Genomic DNA, 23,313 nt, shown 5'->3' with positions numbered 1-23,313 from the left:
GTTCACTCATCAGATCGGCTGCTTCGCGTCCTCCTGGTTCCTCGCGACGGCCCGGCTCAGATGCGGCTAGATCCCATCCTCGTCGCCACTATTGTGTAGTGGGAGCCGCATGGATCGACGACAGACAACGACGAGGTGAATAGCACGCTTTATTAGGCACACAACAAGACAAAGACAAACGGCCGGCAGGCCAACTATATACACACCTGTGGCTAGATCCCATCCTCGTTGCCACTATTGTGTAGTGGGAGCCGCATGGATCGACGACAGACAACGACGAGGTGAATAGCACGCTTTATTAGGCACACAACAAGACAAAGACAAACGGCCGGCAGGCCAACTATATACACACCTGGGGACCACCCCTTGGTCACCATTGGTGGGTTTGAATCTCCCGCCATGGCTCCCATTGGTTCCCCAGTGGAGGGACTAGAATCCTAGTCCCCATTGTCTTCCCAGACTGAAGCTCGGGTATATGCCCTGACCTCCGGTGGCGGTCAGTGGACACAACAGAGGGTAAGTTGCTTCCTCCCCGCCTCTCCCCACCCCTGCCTGCCTGGGGCCAGGGAGGGCCTTGGCGGGGCTTCCTCGCACTCCCGCTGGCCTTGCAGGTCCACCACCGGGCCCCTGATGTCAGGGGGTGCAGCATATGCTAATGAGTTATAATAATGAGTTCCCCTAGCTCTTTTTCTACGAAATGACCCCTGCCTATGTATATCTATTTCCCCCTCTGAAGATGTCCAGTAGACCATCTGTGAGGTTCCAGTCTCTCATCTCTGGCTAAGTGGGGCAGTCTGGCGCACACGGATCAAGACTTGGGAAAGCCCCCTCTCCCAAGGTTCTGGTGCTCAGTACTGGTACCATCACAAACAAAACCCCTACATGTACCATATAGTTCTGCCTTCAATATTTTTGAACAATTATGATTGACTTTTTACCTGTCATGAAAAGACCCTCAATTTGCTGTCAACATCAGAGATTCAGGAGCTTACCAGTGTTCACCTTACCCTATGCTGGCACAGCCAGCCTCCACAATTCCCCTGTTATCACCACTGTCTACGTGCTCAACATTGTCCCCACACTCATCATCTCCTACTGCTACTACCACAGTTATCTTCAGTCAGAGAAATATACTACAACATTTTTATGCCACTCCAGGCTTTAAAGGGACCGTACCCCTTACTTTGCCAACAAAGTAAAAGTGTTCAGTGGTTGTGATCACACACACCTTTAGATCTGACACAGGGAAGAATGCCTGATGGATCTAAAAGGAGTGATCAGAAAACAGCATCTGGGAAGCATCCCACAGTCGTCAGTAACCCGTGCTGCTCTGCCATGGAAGTGAGTTAAAAGACCCCAGGGAAAGTCTGATAGTAAACAGGTTGCTATGGACCATAGACACTTTCCCCTGTCTGATCACTCCAGCACGTTCTCATGCCGTCGGGATGCTCTGATCAGGCCATCCCAACTCTGTGCTGTTGGTCCCCCCCCCTTTGCAGTATGCACATCATCACATACTCCATAGGGGGCCCTCAGTGAGGAGGTGCGAATCCTCATTTATGCAAACAGCAAAAAACCCACAACTCACCAGCAGTTGCATCTGATCACAGAAAGCCCGCAGCTTCAAAGGGCGGTGTGATCTCACAACTGCGTGTCAAATTCCTCTGGAGGAAATAGCCTCACTTCCCCTCTGCTTCAGCTGGCACGTGTGACTGTAGCCAGTGTTTGTTTGACTAAACAGAACAGCAGTGGCAGTGATGGGGGTGGAGCATTTAAACACTATGAATTCTGCCTGTATTAAAAATATATACCCACAAGGAGCATCAGTCTGGCACAGCACAATTTATAAATAAGCAATTATTATAGCCAAGATAGTGGGATGCTGAAACTATGGGGCTGGGCTAAGACAAGTAGGCTGAGGCAGACAGGATTTGTGTTGGTTAAATGCAGGCAAGGGCCTGATGGCCAAGACTACAGCAACAGAGTGCTTGCACCACTAAGGGTCAGACTTTGACTGGTAGCATAAGTGCTAATGAAACAGGAAAATTTTTGTACCTGTTTTGAACTGCTATACCTTCTTGAAAGAATCAGGTAGTGTAGTAATTTCTTTAAGGGTTTGATCCAGCCTCTTTTATGTAATGTGCCTGGGATATCTGATGAGCCAGGTGCTCTTGGGGAGAGACCATGGTTCTGTGGTAGCGCATAAACTTTGCATGCAGAAGTTCCCAGCTTCAGTCCCCAGCATCAGCTAAGAGATAGTAGGTTAGATGAAAGCCCTCCCCGAGACCCTGAAGAGCTACTGTCTGCCATAACAGACAATGCTGACATTGGCAGACCAATGACTTGACTGAGCACAAGGAAGATTCATGTGTACACATATTTAGTGGTCTCTTTAGATGAAGGCGGCAGACTGGATTAGGGCAGTGATCTGTGTTTTTGGTGGTTTACAGATCAGGTATAAAAGTTCTTCTTAAGATTTTACTAAGCCTAATTAAAATAGAAATAAACAGTGGAGATAGCCTATATAACTGAGCGCCAGCACTACTACCACCCAAAATAATATATAAAGGCAGTAGCCTACCAGAAGAAACAACAAGGCATAGTAATCAACGATTTAAAAAGTACACAGGAAAAACAGCCTCCAGTGGGTTATTATGATAATACCACTGCTCCTGGGGAGGGGAAAGTATAGTGGTGGGACTAGGCGGAGAGTGAAGGGAAGGGGACAGAGAAACAATTTAGCTCGACCACCTTCCAGCCTACGTCCCATCCCAAAGGGGCTAGGATGATTGACCCCTCTCCAACACTGGTGTTGTGTAATGCCAGGTCTATAAATAATAAGACCACAATCCTTTGGGATGTTCTGTTGGAACAGAATGTAGACCTGGTGTGCGTGATCGAGACCTGGGTGAGAGAGGGAGAGACAGTGTCTCTCTCCCAAACAACTCCTCCTGGATTCTCAGTCCTCCACCAATCATGGACTAAGGGGTGAGGGCGAGGTGTGGCTTTCTTCATCCGGGAGGCTTACACCTTCAGGGCGCTCCTGCCTCCAGGGATCACGGGCATTGAGTGTGTCGGTCTGGTGCTGGAGGTTGAGGAGAGTATGGCGATTTGGCTGGTGTACCGACTGCCTAACGCACCGACTAATAGTCTGCCATCCCAGCTAGAGGCTGTATCAGGCTGGGCCCTAGAACTCTTGGGTGATTTCAATGTCCATGCTGATGATGCAACCTGTATGCAGGCAGTAGACCTAGTGTCATCCATGGCGGCCCTGGGACTCTCCCAATTGGTAACACCCCCCACTCACCAGGCAGGGCACACACTTGATTTGGTCTTTGTGGCAGGAGTTACGGTGGACTGGATCACTGCTTCAGCAGTGCCATGGTCGGACCACTATGTCTTGAAGGCCTGGCTGAATATTCCACTCCGAACCTGTTTGGGCAGCAAGCTGATTTGGGCTCGCTTGTGGTGCCAAATGGACCCTGTGCAGCTTCAGGTGGCTTTTCGGGATCCTAAGCCCCCTGGCGTCTTGTTAGATGAGCTTGTAGAGGACTGGCATAGTCTACTCTCGGCAGCCATCGATTGCTCCCCAGCGCCCTCTGCACCTCCAGGAGAGGCCCGCCCCATGGTACACCCAGGAGCTGCACCAGATGAAATGGGGCTGAGATGGCTAGAAAGGCAGTGGAGGCAGGTTCGCGACGAAGCTTCAAGAGCATCTTATAGGATGTTTATGAATACCTATGAGATGGCAGTCAAGGCCACTAAAAGACAGTATTATGTGGCCACGATTGCGTCCGCAAGCTCACACCCAGCTCAATTATTTAGAACAATTTGGTTGATTACAGCTCTGCCACAAGGCAGATTAAACCATAAGGAATTGGATATTGGCTGTGAGGCTTTTGAGAGCTATTCTGCGGATAGTCTTGTCGTTCAGCCGTGACCTTCCTGCCACAGTTGATACAGTGAATGAAATCGAGGCTCCTAGCATGTCTTCTGGTCACATTCTGGATTATTTTGACCCCGTCAACCTAGAAGAAGTTGACAGATTGCTCTTAACTGTGCGGCCCACCACATGCATCTTGGATCCGTGCCCATCGTGGCTAATTAAAGCGGCTCACGAGGGGCTATGGGATGCCATACGGGAGATTGTCAACAAGTCCCTCTTTGTGGGACAGTTCCCACAGGCACTTAAGGAGGTAGTGGTGCGCCCCCTTTTGGAAAAAATCTTTGGACCCGTCCAAATTGGCCAACTATCAGCCGGTTTCCAACTTGCCCTATTTGGGCAAGATAATAGAGAGGGCGGTAGCACTTCAGTTACAGAGCTTTCTGGATGACACTTCTATCCTAGATGCCTTCCAGTCCAGCTTTTGCCCTGGGCACGGGACGGAGACAGCACTGGTCGCCCTCACAGATGACCTCCAAAGACATCTGGATCGGGGCGGATCAGCAGTGCTGTTGTTGTTAGATCTGTCGGCCACGTTTGACATGGTTGACCATCAGCTACTGATCCACCACCTCGCTGACATTGGAATCCAGGGACTAGCCTACAGTGGCTTGCTTCCTTTGTCCAAGGTCGGGGACAAAGAGTGGTGCTGGGGAATCAGCTGTCCCGGAGGCACCCACTGGAATGTGGAGTGCCACAAGGGGCAGTGTTGTCCCAGATGCTTTTTAACATCTATATGTGCCCTCTTGCCCAGATTGCCCAGAGATATGGACTGCATTGTCATCAGTATGTGGATAACACCCAGCTTAGTCTGCTGTTGGATGGCCAGTCCGACTCCAAACTGGAAGTCCTAGATCAGGTGTTACAGACCGTGGCTGGTTGGCTTAGGCTGAGCTGGATGAAATTGAATCCAATGAAGATGGAGGTGCTGTGCTGAGTTGCGGTGGTCCGGGGGTAGGGACCCCACTCCTGACCTTTGATGAGGTGCCACTGGTGCCAGCGCTGGAGGTTAGGAGCTTGGGAGTGCTCCTGGATGCCTCCCTAACAATGGAGGCCCAGGTTGTAGCCACTGCCAAGGCAGCCTTTTACCACCTTTTGCTAAGGCAGCTGGCTCCCTTCCTCAAACACAGTGACTTGGCAACAGTGATCCATGCAAGATTGGACTACTGTAATGCCCTCTACATGGAGCTGCCCTTGTCACAAATCTGGAAGCTACAGCTGGTGCAAAACGCCACAGCTAGGCTGGCAATGGGACTCCCAATACGGGAGCACATCCAGCCTGTGCTAAGAGCATTGCACTGGCTGCCTATAGCATACTGGATTCGCTTCAAGGTGCTGGTCCTGACCATTAAAGCCCTTTATGGCCAGGGTCCAACATACCTGAGGGACCGCCTTTCCCCATATATGCCCCGGACAGCACTGCGTTCAGGGACCCAGAACCAACTGGTCCTCCCAAGTAGTAAGGAGGCCAGATTGGCAACAACTAGGGCCAGGGCTTTTTCGGTGGCGGCTCCACTCTGGTGGAATGAGCTCCCAGAGAAGATCAGGGCCCTGTGGGACCTTCTACAGTTCCACAGAGCCTGCAAGACGGAGCTCTTCCACCAGGCTTTTGGAACCACCACCACTTCTGCCATCACCACCATCACCACCAATAACAACTGATAGTTATGGTGGAAGCCCTGAGCAGTAGGTCCCCGAGTCTATTGCCCAGTCCATCCCCCTCTCCCCCGGAATGGAAGTGGACAAACAGAACGACTGAATATTGGAATTTCTAGCACTTTAATCCTGCTGATTTTATATTATTGTATGACTCATTTATGGAACTGCGGTGGCTCAAGTGGTTAAGACGCTGAACTGCAGGCTGTGGAAGGTCAGCAGTTCAGCAGTTCGAGACCTGAGTGCCACATGACTGAGTGAGCTCCCGTCTCTAGTTCCAGCTCCTGCCAACCTAGCAGTTTGAAAGCAAGAAATTGCAAGTAGATAAATAGGTACCACTTCAGTGGGAAGGTAACAGTGTTCCGTGCGCCTTGATGTTTAGTCATGCCGGCCACATGACCACGGAAACGTCTTCGGACAGCTCTGGCTCTTCGGCTTTGAAACGGAGATGAGCACCGCAACCCTAGAGTCGGATTCGACTGGCTTTCGAGCAAGGGGAACTTTACCTTTACCTTTACCTTTATGACTCATTTAAATTGGTATCAATTGTGATGAATGTGTTTTATGTATTATGAAGTTTTATTTTGTTGGAAGCTGCCCTGAGCAAGCCTTGGCCAGAATGGGTGGGATAGAAATCAACAAAATAAATAAATAAATAAAAATAATCCTGACAGCTTCCTCTGTACAGTGTGTCAATGAAGCTTGGCCTTGCAAAGGGGTACTGACGCATCACACAACCAGACTACCCTTTGAGGTTTTGTCTGCAACATCTTCTGTTCCCAAAGAGACAACCTTCTATTCTATTAATGTCTTGTCTCTTCAAGGAGTGAGAGTTACTCATGCATAAATTTCTTCTATTTTTTATTTAGTCCAGTAAGTTCAGTTGCAACTGGAGGGACCAAGGTGTACTTTGTTACCTGGCATCTTAATACAAGTTCATACCTTAATACACATTGCACAGCTGGGCTGCTGCCTTTGAACTAACAACCATCATCATCATCATCAACATCATCATCATCATTATGAATTGTCACAGTCAGATATTTCACTGGTAGATGGTGTTCTGCAATTTGAGATCAAACCAAGTTCTTGGGAATTGCTGGTGCATCCTCACAGGATTCTTGCTGCTCCAAGTAACACTGTCTTCTGGAGCTGACCTGGTGTTATTTGCTCACTGCTCAGAATGTCCAGGTGTTTCTTAAGACTTCTAAGCACTGCTCCAACTGCTCCAATGACAACTGCCAAAAGGGAACTAACTTTCAGAGGCGTTCTAACTCTATTTGCAGGTATTTTGTGGTCTTCTCCTGTTCTTTCTTTTCTATTCTGGTGTCTCCTGGGATTGCAATGTCAATTATTCAAATCTGATTTCTACAACTGTGATATCATAGGTGTTATGCTCCAGATGTTTACCATATATGGAAATAACAAAGAATCTTCGTTTCATCATTCTCCATGATCTTGTACGGTTTGTGCTCCCATGAATTTCTGGCTGATGGTAAGCCATACTTCTTGCAAACATTCCAGTGCAGCACAGCTGCAACTGTATTCTGATGTTCTTTATAGTCAGTTTGAGCAATTTTACCGCAGGCACTGACCATGTGGTTGACGTAATTTCATCCTTTGACATTTGCTCTTGTCATTTGCTCTTCTTCTGAATCTTGCTTTTTAAAAATAAATATATATAATATATAAACAGTAATAGAGAAAGGATATAGAAAGAAAAAGGGGGCGTATACAATATAATTATGCATATCAAGGACAATCATATTTAACAGAATATATGAAATAGAAAATATTGCTCTCCAACATCCCCTTGATTATAATTATTAAGGAATTATCTCTAACATATAATAGTCCTTATTCTGTTGGAATACATTTATGTTCAACATCTTAAATTTCAAACTTCATAATTATGTCTGTTTTGCAACTACATCATTGATTCCTTCATTATTACAACAAATTGTATACTTGCTATTAATTTTTGCAAGTATATAATATATCTCATAATAATGAATTTAGGGAAAGGTGCTCTCCCCAGAGTCCACTTCTTTGCACAGATTAATTTTCAGGATATCACATTTAAAATTGATTATTATTCTATTTCTATCTCATTAACATAATTTGCATATAATGTTTTAAACTGCGTCTCATTCTACATTTGTATCCTCCTTGCATAGTACACATAATACACAGTTCGTCTCTCTTCAGGTTTTGTAAGTGATCTATTTCTCAACTAGGTTTTAAATACTGCCTTTACTGCATATTCAGCAAGTTTGTTTTCCCAGTCTTCTAAGTGTGGACAGACATCTAGTTTCTATTTTTCTGCATAGATAATTCTAGCCACTGTCACCATGTATTTGATTATATCTTCTATTTTTTTTTGTAATTTGTTAGGCAGTGCACCTATTGGCAGGTAATTGGCTTCTACTGAGAATTTGAACTTTAATGTGTTTTGCATTTTTACGTGCATTTCCTTCCAATATCTTTTTGCTTCTTTTACAAGTCCACCACATATGAAAAAAGGTTGTATCGATATCTTGACATTTCTAGCATTTTCCCTTGTAGATTTTATCTGCTGTCTCGATATCCTTTAGATTTATATATCATCTGAAAAATATTTTATACCAATTTTCTCTTAATTTCTGGCTGGCTGTAAATTTGATATTTTTTTCTCATGGTTGTTCCCATAATATCTGTTCTTTGAAATTTTGCATCCATTTAATCATAAATTTTTTTCACTTGTTCTTCCTCTGTTTTTAGCTGGAGTAAGATCTTATATATCCATTGTAAATCCTCTTTTTATTTTATAATCAGCTTTTCAAATTCAGTTGCATCTCTTAATGCTCCACAGTTCAGTGTTCATGATCTTCTTTAATCTTGAGGCTGATTGATAATATAGAAGCCATTGTATGTTTATAACTTCATCTCTGATAACTTGCCATAACTTAGTTTTCCCCTGAGCATTTGTCATCATACCATATGTTAAAACATCATTTTTATTTATCATGTTTATATTGTGGTATGTTTCTATTGGGGACATAAGGAGAGAGTTGAGGAGGAGGCTTAATAAATTCTTTAATTAAGTGACTTCTGTCTTGTGTTATAATCTTCTTATTTGATTTTTTAATCCATAAGTAATTGTATAAGCCTTCATCAAGGTCTGATTATTCTAATTTTACTATTATTTAACTTGGGTTTTTAATACAGTCCACAATCCAGACCAGGTCCGCTGCTTGGTAGTATAATTTTATGTTTGGAAGTGCTAATCCTCCTCTTTTTTTCTCTTCTAGTAATATATTGAAGCTTATTCATTTTTTGCCATTCCATATAAATTGGATTATCTGTCTCTGCCATTCCTTCAATATACTTTCTTCTATGTATATAGGTAACATTTGGAACAGAAAGTTTAGTTTTGGCAACACATTCATTTTGATTGCAAAAATTCTTCCCAGTCACAAGATTTTTATTTTTTTTCCATCTTGATAAACCTGCTTGTATCAATTTCCCAGTTTTCTGGTAGTTATTTTTGAAAAGGTGGTATTTTTGCCCAGTCACATTTATTCCCAAATATCTAATGTGATCAGTAGTTACTGAGCACTCTGTTCTCTCTACAATCTCTTCTTTTTGTTCTTGCATTAAAAAATTCAATATCATTTTTGTCTTCTTTCTATTAATTTTATTGCCTAAAAAGGGGTTTCAGGGCTGTTAAAACCACGTGGTCTGCATAACTTTTTCATTTTGAACTCTACAACATCCACTTTTATTCCCTTAATTCTATCATCTTGTCTGATCCTTACAGCCGCGCGCCATAGAGGACCGCCCCAGGAGAGCCGAGCCAAAAAAAAAAAAAAGCCCTCTGCCGAAGGACACTACCATCTGGTTCCAGCAAGCCCCGCCACAGACAAAAAAGACCTACGCTGCTTAGGTGCCTGGTAAGGCACCCATCTCCCCTGAAATATATGTGGCCCTAGCTAGATGATTAAATGCATATATGTAAACTGCTCCGAGCCTCCGGGAAGGAGCGGTATAGAAATGTGATGAAATAAATAAATAAATCCGCTATTGCTAATATAAATAATAAATGTGATAAAGGGAATCCCTGACATGTTCCTTTTTCATTCATTCATTTATTATGGCAAAAGCCAGCAACAATGTCAGATCACAATAATAGTGATTTAGTTATAATACAAAAATAAAATCTAAGATATAAATAAAATCCAAGATAAATAAAAACAAGTTACAGTATATCTTCCATTACAAGGGATTTATGTTTTCTGATCACTAAGCAACAAAATCTGGCCACAGCATAAGATAAAAAGCTTTGCGAATCTTCTAGAAGAAAGTTACACGAGTTTTCTGTCCTAAATTTCAGATAAGATTGCAAGGGGTTAAATTTAGACAAAAGTGGCAATATAAGGCAGGACCATTCTTCCTGATAAAATTTGCAATACAAAAGTACATGGGTGGTGGATTCCACCATATTAAACTTACATGTACATAATCATTCCTGCATGGACACACGCAAAAATTTGCCTAGTAGTACAGCAGAGGGAAGTGCCTCAAAACGGGCCCTAGAAAGAACCCATCTATAGGGTTTATAAGTAATATCAGAAAAGTATGGAGTGGCTTTAAATCTGGGCCAAGATTTTAAACATCTAAAACTCTTTGGAAGTAACGCTTCTTTATTTTGTAATTCAATATCAAGAAGCCTTTGAGTAATAATTGTTCTTGCCTTGTTCAGGCTTCCACAAAAAAGATCTTCAGGGTTTAGTCCAATACATTTGATTTTATTAAGAATTAGTGCAACCCAGGAAGGATAAGGGCCCAAGGCTAAATAAAAAGGCATCAAACCTTTCAGATTATAAAGAGTTTTCAACCAAAGAGATATTGCCTTTTCCCAGATTTTTAGGTAAACCAGCGTCCTGTCTGAGTATTACATTAGAAACACTTTTAGGGACACTGAATAAAGATCTAAGAAACTCTGATTGAACTCTTTCAAGAATCAGAAGATTGGTAGATAGTCCAATTTGCAAATTATAAAGTTGTGCTAATGATTTTGCCTGGAAAGTTTTTAAGGCCATAGGGAGAAAGCCAGATCTAAACAATCTGAGAATGGCATTTCACTTCTCTCAGCCAAGGTAGCTGAGGAGGTCAGATATGCAATAAATTTTAAATTATAGGTATAATGTATCCAGTCCAGACTGTGTGGCCGCTCAGGCTCCATGCGGTCAGAGACAAATGTCGAGCTTCGCTCCAAGAGACAATGGACTATGCGGATCCTAGACCGCTCCAATCAGGGGGCTAGGTTCCCGGCTGAGAGCCTATGGGACTCTCGGCCACTGTAAATAACCTATTGGGAAGTAGGGACTCCGAAAACAGGGACGAGTTGCACCAGGTCCATCATCGGTCATCTCAGCCGGTCACCAAAGCGGGCAAAGCACCTTCAACAGCCCCTGCCTCGTGCGGCAGCTGTGGAAAGGACCATGAGCACTGGTCATGCCGCTTCTGAAACGCGGTCTGCCGGACCTGCAACAAATTGGGGCACATTTCCCAGGTTTGCCGCTCCAAGGGGCAATGCCAGAAGCCGTCCGCCCACCAGACCACACCGGAGCCGCCCAGCGACCTCCACACCCTCTTGGCCCACTTCCCGCAGCACCAGGTCTGTAATTTGCCCCCCGATAGCCCCAACAAGATGCATGTCATGGTTCTTATACAGGGATCCCCCTGCAGCATGGAGATCGACACAGGGTCGACCTGCTCCATTATCTCCATGGACACGCTCCGCCTGCTGTGTCCAAGGGGCGGCCCGCCACTTCAGAAGTCGTGGGGTTTCTGGTTAAGGGACTTCAATAAGAACCCCCTGGCGGTGCTAGGCTGGGGCAAGTTCCGAGTACAGTTCCAAGACTTTAACAGCACCCTTGACCTGTTGGTCGTGGATAGGCCTCTCTCCAGCCTGCTGGGACTCTCTTGGTTCGAGGCCCTGGGACTCTCTCTGAATGGAATCCACTGGGTTGGGTCATGGGATTTTGGCGCAGTGTGCGCAGAATTTCCCTGCATTTTTGATGGCACCCTGGGACGCTTCTCTGGGCCCCCCATCTCCCTGGATCTCGACCCAGTGGTGCGGCCCATCCGCGTCAAGGCCAGGCTGCTGCCACTAGCAATGAAGCTGAAAATCAAGGCCGAGCTAGATCGCTTAGTGGAACAAGAGGTTCTGGAACCAGTCGTGTCGGCATGGTGGGAGACCCCCATAGTCACCCCGGTGAAGTCCAACGGGGACGCGCACATTTGTGCGGATTACAAATGCACGCTAAACAAGGTTCTGTAGGCACACCCTTATCCGGTGCCGGTGGTGAACCACGTGTTGGCGACTTTGGCAGGGGCCCGGGTCTTTGGCAAGCTGGAATTGGCACAGGCATATCAACAACTGCCGGTTGATGCCGCCATGGCCAAAGCCCAAATGATCACAACCCACAGGGGGCATTCAAGGTTCACCACCTCCAGTTTGGAGTCTCGGTGGCGCCAGGGATTTTTCAATCTTTTATGGATTCTCTCCTGATTCTCTCCTGAAAGGCATCCCCGGGGTTCAGCCATTTCTAGACGACGTGCTGTCCGTCGGTCGTGCCAAGGATTTTTCAATCTTTTATGGATTCTCTCCTGATTCTCTCCTGAAAGGCATCCCCGGGGTTCAGCCGTTTCTAGACGATTCGTCCTTCGCGGACCATCTGAGGGCCGTTCTACAACGTTTCGATGCAGCCAGACTCAAAGTCAAGTGGGAGAAGTGCCTCTTGGGGGTGCCTCGCATTGAGTTCCTGGCTTTGTGGTTGACGCTTTGGGCATCCACCCCACGGTGGACAAGGTGACCGCCGTCACGCAAGCGCCACCTCCAGTGTCAAAGTCCGAACTGCATGCCTTTTTGGGGCTCCTGAACTTCTACCCCTCCTTTTTGCCCCTCAAAGCTGCAGTCACAGAACCGCTCCATCGCCTCCTGGACAAGTCAGCACCTTGGGTCTGGGGTCCGCCACAAGCAGCTGCGTTCCAGGTGGTCAAAGACCTGCTTGTCTCGAATGCGATCCTGGCGCATTTCAACAAGGCGCTCCTGGTGGTGCTGGCTTGTGATGTTTCCTCTTATGGGGGGGGAGCGGTCCTGGGCCACCGGCTGCCAGACAGCTGCGAGGTCTCGGTTGAGTACTATTCCAGGACTCTGTCAGTGGCTGAGCGCTATTACACGCAGATACATAAGAAGGCGCTGGTGATTGTGGTGGGGGTGAAAAAGTTTCACCACCATCGGTATGGGCAGTCCTTCATGGTCCTCATGGACCACAAGCCGCTGCTGGGCCTCCTGGCCCCAGACCGCCAGACCCCTCACATGATTTCACCCCGGGTGCTCTGCTGGTCTATTTTCCTGGTGGGGTACTCCTACGCTCTCGTCCATCGTCCCGGCAGGGCAATGGGCCATGCAGACGCCCTGAGCCGCCTACCGCTGCTGGTCTGTTACCCAAATCCAGCTCCCACCCACCAGATCGCTCTACTGGAGTCCCTTCTGGATCGGCCGGTCCACGTTGCGGAGGTGGCTCGAGGCACCTCCAAGGATAAGGTACTGTGCCGGGTTTTGGACTGGGTGGTGAGGGGGTGGCCCGCAGCCAAAGGAGAGCCCCAATGTAATGCCCTTTGCTTCTCGGAAGGACGAGCTGTCCGTCCACTTGGGCAGTGTCATGTGGGGAAGTAGGGTGGTCATTCCCAAGCCCCTATGGGAGCGGGTCCTCACCGCCCTTCATGAAGTGCACCCCGGGGTGGTGCGCATGAAAGCCTTGGCCCGGAGCTACATCTGGTGGCCAGGGTTAGACCGGGACATAGAGGACGTGGTGAAGAAAAAGAAATCATTCATCTTTTTTTTGGAGGGTTGACCATAACAGTACAATTATTGAACAGTGGGCTGGAGGTGGGTGGATGTCAAGGGCTGGGGTGCAGGCAGAGGGAAGTCCAAGTTCAGTCCGGGGTCTTAAGCCAAGAGGAGCAGAGCAGGAATTAAGAGAGAAATTCCAAAACACAAACTGGGAGCAAGGTCATTCAATTCCAGAGTCAGAAGCTGGAGGAGACAAGGAGGAACAAAGTCTGGGAACAGGAGGCGAAGTTGATGCAAGGCATCACAGAGTTGACGAGTTTGCTTCCACAAAGAAGCCAGCCTAGAGCCTGCAGCTAAATAGCCCTCTGCTGCTGTTTCCAATTAGTGCAGTGGCACCAGCAGCCAAGCGTCTCTCAAAACTCAGGATTAACTGACCATCTGCTTCTCAAACAAGCTGCACGTCACCTGGTTGCTAAGTCCTGGTGGAGTCAGTCTTGTAAACGAGTGTCATGATGCGGGGCTAGGCAGGGGCGAGGTAGTCAGAATACAGTCCAAGATCAAGAGCCAGTTAAGCAAGCTAGCCGGGAAACCAAGTCCAAGACACTAAGCAAAAGTGGAGTGGTCAAAGTACAGTCCAGAGTCAAGAGCCAGGCAAGCAAACCAACCAGGAAATCAAGTTCAAATCACAAACAGTTAGAGTCGTCAGATAACCAGAGTCCAAAAGAGTCAAGAGCCAAGGAGTCAAAGGTTCAAGGTGCAGAGTCAAAGCGCAGACGTTCAATCCGAGGTCACAGAGCCGAGGGAATCCAGTCAGGAACAAGGAGTCAGGAACACGAGCAAGGAGGTGCAGAGCTTTCATCCGAAGAGACTAGTTGCTGGCATGATTTGTCAGCGTGAGGGCGAGAGTTAAATAGCCCATAAACCTGTCAACAATTAGCATGCCTCCAGCGAGTCCCAGCTCCTGCTAGTACTCAGGGCTGAGTGAGTGTCTGCCATGCATGCATGCCTCTCGCTGCCTAGCTGCCATCTCCCATTGGTGCTGTTCCCTTAAATGGGATACTGGTGGAGGCGAATCAGGAGGAGAACTGTCCGGGCATGCTTCTGCCTCAGCTGTAGCTTCTGAAAGCTCAGCCCTGTCAGATGCAGGCATTACCGGCATCGCGAGTTAATCCCAAGCACTTAGATCCTCTGCTGGGGTCATTTGCTCAGACTCAGCAGGAGCCATTTGTTCGCATTCAGCAGGAGCCGTGACAGCGAGCAACTCACACGGGCGAGTTGGGAGGGCTTTCCACCTGTAGCTGCTCCTCATCAGCTGTTGCTGAGCCAAGTGTTAATGCGGGCTGTGATGGCAAACTGCCAATCTCTGAAGCTTTAGAGGGGTCAGCTGTGGGTTCTGCTGAAGCTGGCAATATCCCTTCATCTGCACCCATGACAGTGGGAGTGGGTGAGACAAAGAAAACCAATATAAACATTATGCATGAGGAAAAAGCTCATTAATAACTGGGACCTGGAGTTTCTCAAAGGATTTTTTGAACACATGAAAGACTAATTTTTCATGTCAAAAATGAAATTCCCAGAAATTTAGTACAACACTAATTTTTACTTTTCCTACTGCCACATTATATTGCCATCTAGAATTTATTATTATATAAATAGAAAGTGAAAGAATTCTAGTTCTACTAGCAGATGTAGATGCCGAGACTGCATACAAGGTGGCCCTCTTTGCCCTCACTGCAGAGAAAATTCAGAAAAAAATAGTAGCAGTACCATAGCTTGATTACCAACAGAAGTCTGGATGGGAGAGATTGAATTATTATAATGTTTTATTGTGTCATAACTTAGTTTTTAATTCTTCTGGTTTTAGAAGTTTATACAGATGTTATTGTTTTATTGTTCTGTCATTAGAGCTGCATGTCATCAGCATACTGATGACAATGCACACCAAAACTCTGTATGACCCACTCAGCAGTTTCAAGTAGATGCTGAATAGCATGGGGGACAGAACAGACCCCTGAGAAACATCCTGCTGGACAGTCCATGGGGCTGAAGAGTATTCCCCAAGCATCACCTTCTGGAGATAGCCCTCCAAGTAGGAACATAGCCACTGCAATGCACTGCCCCCTATTCCCAACTCTGCCAGCCACTCCAGAAGAATACCATGGCTGATGGTATTGAAAGCCACCAAGAAGTCCAGTACTATCAAAAGGTTCACACTCCCTGACTTGCTCCCAGCATAGGTCATCATACAGAGCAACCAAGTCTGTTTCTATGCTAAAACCAGGCCTGAACCCCAATTTATATGGATCCATATAATCAGTTCCATCCAAGAGTGACTGGAGTTGATTGGCACCCACCCTCTCTAGAACTTTGCCCTGGACAGTGTTCTGGATATCTCCACTCAACTGCAGTAATTCTGGATTCTAAATCCCAGCGAATTTCCTGAAAGTGTCCAGCAAGTAGATTACAGCGGATGGTTCCAAGGTGTCCCTGGGACCAATGTGTAGTAAGCCTTGGAAAACCTTGAAAAGTCCCACTGGGCAGCAAAGAGAGGACTACACAGAGCAGTGAGGTACTGTTTCTTTGCTGCCCTCACTGCCTCAAAATATACCCGATTTTAGGCACATACCAGGGTTTTGTTGCATTCACAGGGAGTTCTCTTCCAACTGCACTCCAGCCATCTCCTACACTGTTTCAACGCTCTCAGATCTAGGGTATACCACGGGGCTGTATGAGCTCTACAACAGAGAGGGCACTTAGGAGCGGTCAACTGCGAGGATCATTCCTGTATTCCACAAAGTGACAAGGGCTTTGACAGGACTGCCAGCCTTGTTAACCAGAACCCCCCCCCCCAAGAGCCCTCTCGAAACCATCCAGATCCATTAACCTCCTGGGGCAGACTATCCTAATAGGTCCCGCACTCTTGCAGAGTGGAAAAGCCACTGTAAATCTAAATGTCAACAGGCAGTAATTAGGGATGTGCATTCAGTTTGGCTGAATTAAATAAAAACCTGAATAATGCCTATTTGGCAAGCTGAAAGCTGAATCAGATTCTCTGATCTTCAGCTGGTCAAATAGGGATTCCCAAATACTGCCAAATCTATTTGACATTAATTCAGGAATCCCATCACTGGGGAGGGATCCCTTCTCTCTCGAGTCACAACACAGCAGTGACATGATCTCCCCATTGTATCCTACTATGGCCCCATACTGGGATTTGGGAATATCAGCATTTACCAATATTTTTTGGGTTAGGTTAACGCGAACCTGGAAAATACCAAATTTTTTCCAATGCACACCCCTAGCAGTGATCTGACCATAACAAAAGGACTGAATCAAACTCCCTCACACTCAGAGCACCATCTTCATGTTGTAAAATAGTCAAAAGTATTTAAATTACTCAGAGTATCGATGGATCTTGCTCTATTGGAAAGAAGAGATTTCTTTGCATTAAAAAAAACCCTTTATTTCTAAGGGTAAAAAGTATACAGGGAACCTACAAAACAACAAACTCCTAAGAGCTACATTTCTAAGCTGCTTACAGTTCAAATCAGTTACACACTACACATGGACAATGGAGAATCTGTCCTCCTTCTCAACCCCTAGAAAGGAAGTCACCTGAAACAAGCAACCAATCTGTATCACAACAGAAGCTACTTTCCCTGGGCGAATCCCCCATTGGCTCTGTGCCAGGTTTCCCTTCCAGGTCAGTCTAAACAATAACAATACAAGGTACACAAGTTAACCATATACTGACTGGATTGTGAGACCTTGGAAACACATACATTTCCAACACTTCAAGCCCAGCCAAAAACACTAAGTCTAGAATATGCCCCATCACCTGTGTTCAACCAATGACGTGTTGGGACAGTTTCATGGTTGTCATGGTGACCATGAAATCCTGAGCCACCCCAGATCAGGTGCCCTCAAAATGAATGTTGAAGACCCCCAGGACCAACAGCCTGGGGGACTGCAACATCACATCTGAGATCACCTTCATAGCTCAGGTAGGGAGACTGATGGGTTGCAAGCTATGCTCCCTCTAAGCTCCACAGTGTTGTGAGCAAAAATTCTACCTTTTGAGCAAAAAAGCTACTAACATTAAAGTTGTGAACAAGTCTACATTTGACTATTGTGTAAATTAGTTTTTTAGAAGATTATCTCTATAACCTTGTAACATCTCAGAATGAATGCTTTTAAACTATATTTAAAATGTAGTTTAAGAATAAGTTTAAACATTATAAGAGAAAACAGAATCAAGTCAAATTTCATTACAGAAAATGTTGTCCTACACAGGGGTAGACCAGGCCTCTGGAGAACAGGACTACCTACTCCTTCCCCAGTATTGGTAGATCTGGCCTCTGGAGAACAGGTACACCTTCCCCTTTCCACTATACTGGTAGACCTGGCCTTCAGAGGTCTACCCACCCCTTTCCACTACATTGGTAGACCTATCCTCTGGAGAACAGGTCTACCTGCCCCAGTTCACTATATCGATAGACCTGTCCTCCAGAGAACAGATCTACCCACTCCTTTCCACTATATTGTTAGACCTGGCCTCTGGATAACAGGTCGACTCACCCAAGTTCACTATATTGGTAGACCTGACCTCAGACTGTCACCATGCGCTGAAACTTGGGGGCAGAGAACTCTTGCAGTCTACTTTATTTTTAGTGAAATACGACAACCAGCATTACAGGTCAAGTATAACAGAGGTGGAACAATCACTGTCAGAACCCTGCCTAACCTAACAAACAGGAAGTTGCCTAAATGTTGTCAACCTGCCCAAACTACTTATTCAAATATTTATATCCCACTTTCCCCTGTGACTCAAGACAGTTTACAAATCATACTGAAAAGCATACTAGGGGTGTGAAAAAAACCCATTTTTCCAGCTCCATTGTAGTCTATGAACGCCATTATAATCAATGGACCCCAAAGGTTATAATGGAGAATTGATCTGGGGGTATCTGGGGCTCGGGAGAGGGGGGCTGTTTTTCGAGGCAGAGCCAGAAAATTTGCAGCATAGCTGCTGGTGCCTCTCCTCAAACTCCCTAAGTTTCAAAAAGATTGGACCGGGGGTCCAGTTCTATGCGCCACAAAAGGAGGTGCCCCCATCCTCCATTATTTCTAATGAAGGAAATAATGCCTTCACTTGTGGGCTGAGCCCCCCCCAAAAAAAATCCCTGCACGGCCTGCTAAATTTTGTGCACCAGCACCATCTAGAGTAGCTTAGAGGAAATTTTTGGTTGCAAGGTGGGTGGTACACCACCAGAATCCCCAATCTGTCCTGTTTGCTCAACACAAGGTGTACACACTCCAGATCAGTCGTCAGACAGATAGGGTGCCAGAGAGAGGTGGGGGAAATTCCTATAGATCACAGCAACCCACCATCCCCAGCCCTCACATCTACCCTGATGCTGAACCAAGTACCCAGGTGGGCACAGACTAATTCCTCCCTGTTCACCCACCCAAGTCTCAGCTATACATGCCAGGTCAGCTACCTCCTCCCCAATTAAATCATGGATGAGGGAGGTTTTATTCTGCACCAATCTGGCATTTAATAACTGCATCTGGAGACCCGAGGGCTGGTTGATAAGGCAACCATCAAACCCACAGATGGGGGTAAGACCAAAACACGGCACAGCTGTAAACTGTTTAAGCGGTGTTCCCCTTACCTGGCCTGTCCGCCTCCCAACACCAAGTCTCCTGCTGCATGTCAGTACACTAATTGGGACTCCCACCATCTCCCCATGGCCCCACAGACACTCCCTTGGCCAGGCCCCAGTCATAAGCCCACAAAAGCAGGGGGATGGTAAGGGACAACCAAAAAGGCACCCTCACCCTCCTGACATTTCGAAGGCACTTTCCATTTGCAAATTGTTTGATAATGTGTATTCTGTTTGCTCTCATGCCAACTTTTTGAAGGAAACCACTTTTATTTCCATTTTATAGATGAAGACACATGCTTACCCATGAGCAGATAGTTCCTTTGATACAGAGATGTGCAAATAAAAATATAAACAGGAGTAGTTCCACTTGCACAGGACCCTGTGAGACACGTAGTGCTGTCCTCTCAATATATTATATTGCCCAGAAATTGGTTGCACATGTTCTTGCACAAGCAGAAACAAAAGTAGGAAATACAATAATTTTGACATTACAAATGGCTATGAAGTCATTTCCTCCCTCCCTTTTCTCCCCACTGGGAACCCAAAGTCACTTAATTCCCCTCTCCCCCATTTTATTCTCAAACAAGGTTGGAAGTAGGTTACGCTGAAACTGTGTAACTGGCTCAAGGTTTCCCAGCAAGCTTTCATGGTCAAGTGCGGATTCAAACCTAGATTTTCCAGATCCTAGTCCTAACCATACCACCACACCGGCTCTCTATTTTTTCTTGTGCTTCCACTTGTGTAAGAGCTGGGGCAAAAGTTGAAAGTTTGTGTTGGATCCAACTCCCTGAGTCCAAGGCAGGATTGGATCTTAAACCCAGTTTAGCTCTATATTCACAGCTCTATCTTCCTTTTAACACACACAAAAACTTTTAAAATAAAATATACAATTCAAACCTTGGTAGATGAGATCAGTAATTTGACTGAGAAGCTTGTCCTCAACAGCAAAGCCTTCTGCATAATTTATTTTCTACAAAGCTACAATACCTTCTAGTCCAAAGAGCCACAAAATAATACACCTGTCTTCACTGACTTGGATTCCATCTGCATATGTCTTTCTGTTCCAACATGCATGCCCTAGACAAGCCTAGTGATATGGAAAAGAATAGGTAGAGATAACAGGATTGTTTTTCTTGATTATAGTGATTCAATTGCTATCTCAGTCTGATACCTTACTGATAATCATGTTTGTTGTTATTTTGGTATGGCAAAATGGAGCATTCTTTTGTGACATCACTTGCTAGCCAGGAACACCAGCCAAAAATTTGCTGATGTGATTACAAAGATGTATGAATACCAGAGCAAAACCAGAAACTAACTCATAGACCCCCACAAGACTAGCTATACTAAGACACGTCATTGCTCTCTTTAAATACCTTTATCAGTGACATTTCCCCCACACAAACCAGGATGCAAAAGCCGGAGGTTTGACTGCACAATTGCTCTTCTGGAAAACTCACTCAGATTCTTCCAGGGATTATACCTTATCACGTAAATACCAGGGTTAAAGAGAAAGTGGTAATTCATTTTCCCTCCTCTGTCATTTCTTTATCATGAAAGCTGCAACTCCGTCCAGAGGAGGAAACAAACAAGTAAAAGAATGAATACCTCTGGAATCCTCTCAACAAAAGGCAACTGCTTTTGCACACTTAAAAAGCTTTAGTATTTAATGTCATTTCAAGCAATTCACAAAACGTACTTAAAATACCCTCTAGCTGCCTATACAGTTAAATATGCCTTATGAAAAATCCAAAGAAAGGCTTCATCTGTTTTCAGAGGACAGCCTTGGCTTCTTTTATCTGCTTCACTGCAATCTATTGAGCTATTTACATTTTGTGTTTTTAGGTATCTTTGGTTATTCCTAGCCTGAAGGGGGGGCATGATATAAACTGAGACTTTACTAGACCCTGTATTGGAAATGGAAGCTTTTTACTTGTAAACTGAAGGAAAGTGTTCCACCTAGAGTCCATTTTCCACAGCCAAAAGCAACTGAACAGGTTATCTGCTGATGGAAATTATTTTTAGGATTGTTGAAATTAGTCACAGCTACTTTTCTATCTTAAAGAAATAGCAACCTATGAAGCAGAGGTATTGTCCCAGTCATAACTGACAATGTTAATCTCCCCCCCCCCATGGTGATAAAGAGAGTGATTTTTATATTTAATTAATTCAGAGGATCATTTTGGAAACAGGCTAATGAGGCTCTGATCACATTACCATGAAAATGTGCATTAACACGGCAACTGAGGAGGATGTTTCATGTGTAGACAATCCACTTTGTAATTAGTCCACTGTGAAATGAATCACGTCAGGAAGAATTTGAAGGGGTGTAGTGTAGAAACAGTAGGCAACTGCTCCCAACAGACCACCAACATTCTAAGCTGTTTTGTCCTCAGCCCACCATCAACAGTGTAGTCAAAAATTGGGGAGTGTTCAGCCTCTGTCAACAGTGTCATGTCAAAGTAAGGATAAATTACAAAAGAGGAAACGAACAGATGCTGGAAGGCACTGAACTTTCATCTGCCAGATTTCCTCAGCAAAAGACAAAAAATAAATGCTGTCAGTGGGACTTATGCAAAATTGCATGGTATTACAGTAACATTTTTTAAATCATCACTCTTTCTTTCCCTGTCTTATTACAATTACATGCCAGGCACACATTTTAGCAGTTTACAGTAACATTCCTGCTACTGGGTTACACAGAGAGAAATAAGTAAATGGTAAATGAAGGTCTCCTTCTCCCTAGTGATATAGGCAAATAGTATAAAGGATAGAATGACACCCAGTAAAAGCATCACCCACTGGAAAATAGAAAACTTAAATCAGTATTCAAGACAATAATTTATTGCTAAATAGAGCAGCATCTGTTAATTAAAAACAAAAAAGGACCCCAAGCCTTGTCATCTGCTACTGAGCTATAAAACTTCTTTCAGTAAGTTGAACATACCTGAGACCAAAGACCTGTTAAATCCTAACAGCTGCAGAAGCATCAGTGTAACTGACAGAGGATCCAATTACCAAAGCTAAAGAGACTCTCTATACACATTGTGGACATGGTTCAATGATAATGCAGGTCACTCACTGAGAATTTGGCAAAGATGCACAGAAATCTTAAAAGAAGCACACAGGAAGTCATTTAGGGTAGGAGTCGTGACGAACCTGAAAAATAACACCTAACCAAAAACATGCAAAAGCATGCATGCACACATATACACAGGAAAAATAAACATCCCTTTTTTTCAGTAAGTGCTTTCCAAAACAGCACAGAATTCTTATCCTGGCACTGCTAGGAATATCTTCTGCACTCACCTGAGAAACTTCATACAGCAGTTTGTAGTGTTCCTCCCTCTTCTGAAAACTGCACAAATTGCAACCCATTCTAATAGGAAATAATGGAAAAAGAACGCTCCTAATTTCCCAAGGACTGAAAAGCAAATGCACTGGCAGGGAAGCACCCTCCAGACTTGACTACTGTTTTTCATCAGTCACTCCAGTGCAGGAACACAGACACGCCACTGTTAGCTGGAAGCACAAGCCAGGGTAGTGTGTGTAAAAGCAGCATGCTCTTCTTCCTCTTCCCTAAGTATCTTACATTCACATATACACACAGACATACACAGAGTTTCATCTCAGTTTGCAGCAACACTCCCCCTGTCTCCGCATCAGTGCACATGACTACACAGATTCCAACTCATGAATATTAATAAAGCCTCATTGATTATTTATGACAGAACGTGTTAGCAGGGGAGGGGTGTCATAGCTGCTGTTGATAACAGATGAATATTCACTAATTAAGAAGCAAATGTAGTGTGGTTAAACAAAATATACGTGTCACTAACACCTTGGTTTATAAAAGACAGAGGGCATGGAGATAGTTCATACACTTTTCTTTCAACTTAAGGATAATTTATCAGTAGTACTTTTTAGGAAATATCTTGGGTCACCACTTTGGTCAGTTACAGTTGATAGCACTTGCTTTTAATACTCTTTAATTTTTTTAAGTTAATGTAAAACTGGGTTGTTTTTCTTAAAAGCTGAAGCAAACAAGGAAGAAAAGTAAACAAATCCAGATGGCTGTACTATGCTCTTGATTTGCATAGCACCACCAAATTCATTGAAATACTAAAATTAGGAGGGCAATTCTAACACTTTGCAATATGTGGCTGTATTATTATTACTATTTTCTAAATTTTAACCCACTC

The 23,313-nt window shown here is 45.0% G+C and overlaps 1 protein-coding gene across 1 annotated transcript in view; it reads right to left on the bottom strand.

The window, feature by feature from the left end:
• Positions 1 to 22,489, bottom strand: part of LOC107107121 (PDZ domain-containing RING finger protein 4-like) — a 274,894-nt gene extending 252,405 nt beyond the window's left edge. Inside the window, exon 1 of the mRNA XM_015407360.1 lies at positions 22,421 to 22,489. Within this exon, the coding sequence (XP_015262846.1) occupies positions 22,421 to 22,489 (69 nt within the window). The remainder of the gene's footprint in view (positions 1 to 22,420) is intronic.
• Positions 22,490 to 23,313: the final 824 nt, after the last annotated feature.

Source organism: Gekko japonicus, unplaced genomic scaffold, assembly GCF_001447785.1.
Source record: "Gekko japonicus isolate JY-2015 unplaced genomic scaffold, Gekko_japonicus_V1.1 scaffold290, whole genome shotgun sequence".
NCBI classification, from domain to species: domain Eukaryota; kingdom Metazoa; phylum Chordata; class Lepidosauria; order Squamata; family Gekkonidae; genus Gekko; species Gekko japonicus.
This window is presented reverse-complemented; position numbering and strand designations above follow the sequence as displayed.